General features: G+C 34.4%; 1 protein-coding gene across 1 annotated transcript in view; it reads right to left on the bottom strand.

Moving 5' to 3' along the window:
- Nucleotides 1-237: 237 nt before the first annotated feature.
- The window catches only part of LOC149419214 (protein cortex-like), a 47,437-nt gene continuing 38,419 nt past the window's right edge, over nucleotides 238-9,255 (bottom strand). The window contains exons 6-9 of the mRNA XM_089637948.1: nucleotides 5,066-5,279; nucleotides 4,270-4,491; nucleotides 3,930-4,062; nucleotides 238-395 (exon numbers count right to left, since the gene is read on the bottom strand). Coding sequence (XP_089494074.1) covers nucleotides 238-395; nucleotides 3,930-4,062; nucleotides 4,270-4,491; nucleotides 5,066-5,279 — 727 coding nt within the window. The remainder of the gene's footprint in view (nucleotides 396-3,929; nucleotides 4,063-4,269; nucleotides 4,492-5,065; nucleotides 5,280-9,255) is intronic.

The following is a 9,255-nucleotide window of genomic DNA, read 5'->3' as shown; positions in this document are numbered from 1 at the left end:
ACAAGTCACAGACAAATACAAATGTAACAGTCTCAACTGGGAACCGATCGAGTGTCTCGGATAAACATATCTTATTATTGATTTTCGTCACCTTTTTTCTGTGTTTTGTTCTGTTTCATGTTTCATTTAGATACATTATTATCATCTTCTTCTTCAATGATATATTTTATCGATGGGCATTACCTTCAAAAGTTAAAAGAAAATTTATACAAATATAAATTAGATATTTATGTTTTCTCATCTCACGGTGAAACCAAAATTGTTGAATTCGTTTATCTCTGAAGTGGCCCTGGAAAGTTTGCCTTTTTTGATTTTTCTTTTGTACATATTCAATAAAGGTCCACTACCGCCAAGAAAACTCCAAATAAATAGATTTTCATCTGAGGATGCGCTTGCTAAAAGAAAAATAAAAAGCAAAAAGTTAACCATTGTCAAAAGCAAAAAAAATAGTCAAGAGATAACCAAAGCCATAAGTAAACCATCGCCAAAAGTTAACCACCGTTAAGAGTTAATTAAAGTCAAAAGTTAACCATAGTCAAAAGTAAACCGTGATCAAGAGTTAGCCATAGCCAAAAATAGCAATAGTAAAAAGATGAACATAGTTAAAAGATAACAGTAGTTAAAAGTGAACCGCAGTCAAAAGTAAGCCATACTAAAAAGATAAAGAAGAGTAAAAAATTAGCCAGATTAAAAAGTTAACTGTAGTCAAAAGTTGACCATGGTCAAAGGATTAGGAAAATAATTTTGACTAGAAAATCAGCGGTCTATAAACGGATTTTCACAAATCCATACATCCGAACTAACGACCACATTTTTTTCTTAGTTTTATTTTTATTATTTTTATTTAATCATAGATAATAGAAACAAGGGTGATGGGCAATTAACCATTTTTGGTTTGAAACCCCTCGCACAAACGTGTCGCCAACTTTGATGTAATTTTATGTTAAAGCCTTTTTAGGCGTATAAATAAATAATTTTACTTGAAAAAAAAATTAACCTATTTTTGTAAGGTAATTATTTATGCACAATAGCAACATAGTATAAATATTGTTTTCCTTATTTTTGCAAACAGAATGCCGTAATACTTAGTATAATTAAAAATACGATATCATTTCTTACATGCTTCTGCCAGAATGTATTCTTGCTAATCAATATACCCAGATTTTAATTACTTCTGCTATTTGCTAAAACTTGTTTACATAATAAAAATTTTATCATTTCCATTTTTCTTTAAGTGCCTACTTACCTTTTTTTCTGTTCTGCACCTGTATTCTCTATAATATTTTAGTGAATTAATGTAATGAGATTACTGATTCGAGATTATTGATGCATGAACAAAGTACCTACTTATGTAAAACTGTAATTTTGGGTAAGTACTAGGAATAAGTATATTTTAGAATTCAAAATCTTTTTATGATGTCGAAATAAAATTTCTAAATTTATAACCAAAAATATCCTAGCTCGTAAACTGATTCATTTCTTCAAGAATATATTTATATAGGATTTATTTTTGCATATTTGTTAAGTCAATTTTTTCACTTTTACGTAATTTTTATACCTAACATATCAGGTGAGATTGTTTAAATATCAAAAAACGATCGTAAGCCTACTAACATGGTTTTTGGATAAGCAAAATGAATAAAATAGACTCATTAATATAAAGTATACGAGGGTAAAGTGCAGTAACTTTGAATCCGAGTATTATGAATAAATTCGTTCGAAATTCCATCATTTTGGATACTTTTCAGGAATAAATGTTGAATTACAAATGTAATGTAATGTAATTTTCATGTTTCAATATATGTCTGTGAAAAAAAAAACTTTCTACTACAACACATAAATACCTGTCACACTTAATCACAAACACGTTAACACCCCAGCACAGGTTTTCCTAGTGAGGTGTTCACGTAACATACAATATCACCCACAGACAATTTTACAACCTATGTTCTTTATTTTTTATACCTTTTTTCTCTACTTTTTTCTCTGTACTACAATATAAACCACTGTAATCATTTGTAAAATGTGTATTCAAGAATAGACATAAATAAATAAATGTTTAAATGTTAAAAATCTCCTTGTTTGGTATTGTTTGTGTGCAGTTTCGATGGATACAGATCAGGAGGTCTAGTACGGACGATCGATAAAGCCCTATATCAATACGATATTGACAAAATTCGTTATCTATGGGCAGTTAGCAATATTTGCGAGCACTGTCAGAATATGATTTCGACAGTTAGTTTTTTAGCGCGTCCTCCAAAGCGTCGGATGTGCACGGCTTTTTGGATAATGTCGTTCGTTGTGCTAAATAACAGGATTATTAATGAATCGATGTGAACTAACTAAGCTCTTAACATTGAAAGAAATCGTATACACACTCCATAGACTCAATTAATTCATCTAAGCCGCGATCAATTGATTCCGTTCTAGCTTCGAGAAACAAAAGTTGTTAGTTATGACTTAAGACCTCATGTCACAAAATTGTCAATTTATTAGTATTTTTAATTTTTACATAGCCGTCTGTTGTTTAGGAATCTCAATTGATTGAGAGATGCGCCAGTGTTGCCAGAGAAATCCGTAAAAAATCATCGGAAGTTACGCCTATCGATCCGATATTGTAATGTTATCGATTTCACGTTGACACTCTTTACTCCCGGCGTATTGATACCTGATACTAAAGATATTAAGTATGTATAAAAAAATAACCGTATGGAATTATAAACAAAGTTATTATTAAATAAATAAAAAAAATAATATATTAATAAATAATTAGGTACAATGAAGTCAACGGGTCAACGGATCCTTAATAACAAATAATTAACATAATATATTTAAAAAATTAGTATTTTTTAAACTTTTACTATCACTTCCCAAAGTTACTGCACTTTACTTCCCAAAACCATGTTATGACTGTGCAAAACTGGATATAATTAACAGATTTTTTCACCTTTGCGATACGTTAGTTAAATATATTTTATAGAGAGAGATGAAGGCGAAACAGTGACACGAGATACAGTCTTTTACGACCAAGATTGATCGTTGCCTTTTTGTGCCGCTATAAAAAAGGAAATAAATGGATAGACTAAATTGATATATTATTATCTTTGATGGCCGCTTTACATGTTTTATTATGCGCGCTAACAGACGATCGGTATTTCGGAGAACTGTGATAAAAATGTTGACCAAATTCTATGCGTGGGAAGTTTGACAAACGACCAGCTTCTGTTTTTGGCCGATACATTCATCTAGGTTAATTATTATACCTTGAATGTGATTTAAATCACAGAACCTTTAGAATTTGAAGGCATATTTTATATGTATCGAATTTGAAGATCAACACAATTCATCTTGTGGAAGTTAAGGTGGGCATACCAAATATCTTACAGAATCTTTTGAATGCAAAGAGTCTAACTTGCCAAAGTATTTTCTATTTATCATTTTGGACATAAAAAAAACTAACAAAAGTTTTTATCTAAAGTTTTATCTCATTTAATTTGGATTTATTATTTGTTTCAAGTTATCAAATGTGTAATGACTAATGACCACCTCGTTTTATTGAATTTTATAATTTATTAAATAATAATGTCTCTTATTTACCACAGACTCAAAAAAGTTTAGTATGTGTATATAAGTATTTTTGTTTGTGTGTCAGAAAAAAACAAAAAATAATAATAAAATAAATATGTTTGTAAATGTAACATAATTCTTATGTGTCTTTTTCTATTTTATTTTAATTTTTCCAATTTTTAGAATGTTTGTATATTTAAAACATTTGTTTAAACTTCATACAGAATAACAATATTCCACTGGTCACCATGAAACAGTACGGTTTTTGAATGTATCTATTGTCTTTGAATGTCGAAATTAAATATTTTGTGTTTTATAAATGTAAATTAATAACATTTTTAGTATTGATCAAGAATTCTTACCAATTTTGGTCCCATCTGGACTGAATAAGAGGGCACGAGTCCTGCCAGTGGGAGAGCGCATCTCGTCTGCAGCTACGCCCGGTGCAGAAAGTACTAGGAGTCTGGAGTGGCCATCCAACACGTTGTCCACAGAGTGTTTTTCTAAAACAAAAAATACAAATACTGATGATTCCAAAGTTGGCTTCAGGAGAGCGCACTTACCCCCCAACGCGTGGTGTGTAGTTGTAGTGTGTAGTCTCGAAAGATACATCCCATACACACCGGAAGCCGTCTCCATAGCCGTGGACTGGGCCCAGCCCTGCCCCATGGCATTTTGGCAGGTTCGCTAAAGCCAGAAAATCAATAGTATACCTTCGATCCAGTAGCTGATGACCAGTTCCCCGGTGAGGTGGCTCCAGGAGAGCGCGTCCACCCCACAGCGCGTTGTGGGTAGTTGGTGACAGACGTTGGTCTCGAGGGACACGTCCCACACGCACAAGGAGCCGTCTCCATAGCCGTGGGATGGGCCCAGCCCTCCCCCCACGGCGATCTGGCAGGCCCTCCAGGGATGCCACGCTAAAGCCTGTGAAGTGGGAAGAATGAATTAGCTATGCTATCAAAATGCCGAGAAAATGAATAGGACCACTAATAAAGCATCTAATAAATAATCACCTCACAAATCATCATATACTATAAATGATGGCTATTTAAATTCAGAGAGTTTATTGCGGGTTGGAAGTGCTTGGAACGAGGTGTATCCTGTCCAAAACTGTCAACCATTATAGGGACAGGATTCTTCTTGCAGGAACCTCGTATAGATTTATGTACTTTTGTACTGTGAATACTCAAAATTATTGTTGATATACCGACAAACAATGACAGATAACCAATTTGGTATTAACTCTTCTAAATAATGCAGACGTTCATATACACTTACAAAGTATAAATATATATGTATGCTAATGCGAATTTCTGACGTCTGGTATATTAAGTTTACAAGAACTTAGTGGTATTTTCATGTGGGTGGTGACGATTAAAGCAGTATTGCCGCCAGACCGCTGCTTTCACCACTGGCGGTATTAAGAAAGACTAAATTTTTATTCTTTTTTTTAATTCAAAATATCCAATTTACACAATAGGTAGGACGTAATAATTACCCTGGCAGGATGTCCATAGACAATTTGGAAGAAGGGTTTGAGGTCGGGTAGGCACCAGATCCGGACATTACAGTCCACCCCGCAGGTGACCAAGTACCGACTATCGGGGGAGAATGTACAGTTGATGATCTCCCGGTCATGGGCCTTCTTTTTAACGGAGAAGGGCGTGTCATCGTTGCCTATGCAGATGCTCAGGGAGCCATTGGAGGTGCAACTGAAAGAAAAAGTAATATATTCTGTATTTTTAGAGTGGAATAACTTGTTGAGTAAAACCCAAAATTGTAATCTTAAATCAAAATTTTCATTGAAGATAATATTAACAACTCTCAAACAAAAAAATGTTTGAAAAAGTGGAAAAAGATTTGGTCGCGTCTAGACATTGAACCGAATCTTTTTCAGATTTTTTTGTTTCACATTTTTTCGTGTGAGAGTTGTTAATATGATGAATACGTATTAAAATTATTACAATCAATGATTAAATATTACAATTAGAGGGTTTACTTAATAAGTTATTCCTCTATAATAAATATTGAATATTCATACTTTACTTGTGAGAAAGTCAATAAATGTCACATTTCAAAGATGGGTATATTTATCTAAAATGCAATTAAAATTCGGCTGGAATCTTGCAATCATAAGATAGCAGCCAAATAGGCTATAAGAAAATGAATATATTGGTAGTAGTTCTTAGTCGAAGCACGATACAGTTAAATGCGAACTAAAGGGGTATAGGGTTGGATAAGTTCATTGGTAAAGCCCCGGAAAGGCCAAGATCCTGGGTTCAATTTCAAGATGCGACCGCATTTTTTTCTGATTTTTCATATTTTTTTGTTAATATTTTCTTCAATGATTTATATATTTTTATTACAGAGAATGATAATCTGAACGGTAGATAATAGAAATGTAGTGGTACGCCGCTACTTGACTCGAACGTTATTCTAGAAGTTTCGAAACAAGCTTCTTGGATTTTCTTTTATTTTTGAAGTGAAACTTCTTTAGGCGCGTAATGGATTTTCGGGGACGGAGTAAAACCGAGTCAGGATCGACACGAAAATGCGGGTACCCCCACCACCGCTCACCGTTCACCGTTCACTGTTTTCAGTAAAAGCAACAAATCATTAGCATGCGCATAAAAGTTTTTATGTGTTTTATTTAAGTACTTTTTTACTCGGTAGTATAATTTTGTTTGGCGCATGCCTTAGCTGTGGTACAGACGTGGACAGGGCTTTCCTGTACCGTCCGTCCGCCGTTCAGTCTGGTTTAGTCGTCCGTCGAGAGCGCTCGCGTCGCGCGCTTTGCCGTTCCATTCGTATTCCAGTATATAAATATTGTTTACTGTCGAGGAAGTTGTTATAAACTTTAAAAAATATGTTTAAAATGCCGTGTAAATATACGTGTTGTGCGTTCAGCTTGCTGCTGCTGGTTTTAGTGAGTAGTGCTGCCTCCAAAAATGTGGATAATTCCGATAGAACCTTCGAGGAAAGCAATTGCAGTAAGGTGAGACAGTTCCTCGAGACCAGGAACATCTCGGCTGTACCGGCTCGAGGCGCAGACGACAAAGGTAAGAAACCGACAAACCAACAGAACCCACATTCATAAATTGTGGTTCATACGGTTTGGTACAGAATTTCAGTGTTAAAAATGAGTAGTGACGAGATATTTAATTGTAATATTGTTATTTATGTAATATTGTATACTTGTGAATAAATTGAAAATTTTTGGAACTATACATTAATCGAACGTCATTCATCTATAAGAAAATATTAGAAAAAGCAAATCCATGCTTCGTCGTTGAATTATTTAACCTCTAATTTTCAAACTAACCTAAGAGAGAAAATAGAGATGATGAAATGAAAATAGAGAGAGAGGAATACTAGAAGTTTCACTTCTGTCTTGCGTAGGCTTGACACACCCACTTTTTTTTAATATTTGTTTCTGTAGCAACTGGAATGTTCGAGAATGTTTTATTTTCCACCTAAATAAGCGACAACGTGAACGAAATGGTCAGTACAGAAAAAGCAACCGCGACATCGAGATCAAATTATTTTTCCTGCGTGACGCGCATCGGAACATTCTCGAACCTTCCTTTCGTAAGTCATTTTGTTGTGTTTTCTAGGTTTATTTATTGTTTTCGGATGTATTATTAAAAACCGCTTCAGCTCACTTATTTATTAATAAAAAGAATACCGAAAATAACTACAGAAATAATGGGAGATATGCATATAAGTGTGTCGACTATCGCCGAGCTACGATCAAACTGCACGGACTATTAAACTATTAAGGCGGGCGAAGCCGATGAAAGTTATGCGTTTGATTTGTAAGTATAAATAAAGTCCAGATGCTAATATATTTTTTGTGCATTAACTGAAGAAATTTTTTTCCATCAGGTTCAATGTCATCTTTGGTGATACTGTTTAGTGGGCTTCTTGAAGAGATGAAGGTGTGAACGTGGGTTTTGAAGAGACACATGTTGTAGGAGGGAGGAAACACAGAAGCTGGCAAATCGTTTCTTAGCCGAGCTGTTGAACTCAAGAACGAGTCGTAGAAACAGTCCGTTCTCATGTGACAAATGTCAACCGTGTTGACGGATACACCGGTGCCAAAGGGATCAATGACGCTAGTTCCTTGGAGCATCTTCCATTTAAATACCGGTAGAATAAGGACAGCATTACCAACGAACTATTTGTGAGCATTCTCATCTACTTATTTGTGGTATAATGCTTGCAATCCATTTGGATAAGGCAGGGTTCGGCAGACTTTCATGTGAGAAGAAATAGAAAAACAAATGTGTCTAGAGAAGATAAAATAAAATATAAATTTCAACACTGTGATGAAAGGCTAAAATCACAGTGAAACCAGATAGACCATAGTTCCCACTTCGCGGATTAAAAATATACGAAATATTTATGAAAACGGACATGCTAACGACATCTGGCGGAGAAAAAATTGATCCAGCTTGCTTGCAGTAGACACCTGTAATAGTTGGAATTATATCGAGGTTCTAAGACGAAAGCAGAGAGGTCGTAAAATCGTCTAGGACTAGACAGGGCTTCCCCTTTTCTAGGCCTAAAAATAAATATTGAAGGTTGTCGACCAATTAGATCTGGTCGAGAACGATAAAAATTTTGAATAACCAATCAGTGAATGGAGAGGCGTACATCAAATACAGACAAAGGAATGAACTGTGGATCGGGCAATAAAAAAAGATAATTAATGGCTTCTTCTTTCCCACAGAAATTAGAGGTGAACGTTTTTTAGGGTAAGCATCGACTTTCAAGGTGACAAACTCCTGGGAATGTTTACAATAACTGAGAAATTTAGGAGGTAGCGAACCAATGGTAATCGAGTGCTTTGAAGTTTTCATGTTGGAAAAACACACACACGAAAATGCAATGAAAAAATTATAAACGTGATAGTATAAAAAAGGACGGGAAAAGCGAAGGAAAGTTACTGGCGGAATTTCAACTGTAGTGCAATTATTTATGATAGAAGTAGGGTGTCGAGTTCGAAAAAATCGTACTAAAGAGAGGAGTGAGTTTTGGAAACAATGGAAATAAATCGTTATCAATTTAAGATGAAGCGGACATATTGGTAAATCAATTTTGAATGAAAATCTCGCAAAAAAAATAGACATTTTAGAAAAGTGCGGCGACCGAATGGAAGGATAATACAGAGATTTTAGCTGCTACAAAGGTCCTAGGGACATGAAAATTGAGTATCAGAAGAAGACAGTAAAACTAAACATATAGCGATAGATTAGATTCAGGAAAAGTAGACATTTTACATAATTATCATGGTAGATAGATATTAGAGTTACGCAAGATTACAGAGGGATCGAAACAAGATAAAAGGTTGACAGTCTCATGTGTATTTTAGGAGGTAAACAATCGAAATTTGAACATGATTTTTATTTACGTTAAGGTGATAAGCCATTAGAAAAGCGATTAACTTTAACGTTGGGCTTATGAGATATTTATTTAAAGCAAAAGATATTAAAATTAATAGGTTTGAAATTAAATAAAATTTACGAGTCTAGTACATAAAATCTGAGACGTAAACATATGTCCAGACGTATAATTTATGTGAAATCTTGTAAGTGAGGGATGGAGAATGGGCGGAGATTGGGTCAGACAATAAAAGTGACAGATATCCCAGAGTCAAATTAGGTATATCTCCCATAGAAGTGTGGA

Source organism: Hesperophylax consimilis, chromosome 12, assembly GCF_061612785.1.
Source record: "Hesperophylax consimilis isolate HC1 chromosome 12, BYU_Hcon_1.0, whole genome shotgun sequence".
In the NCBI taxonomy this organism is placed as follows: domain Eukaryota; kingdom Metazoa; phylum Arthropoda; class Insecta; order Trichoptera; family Limnephilidae; genus Hesperophylax; species Hesperophylax consimilis.
This window is presented reverse-complemented; position numbering and strand designations above follow the sequence as displayed.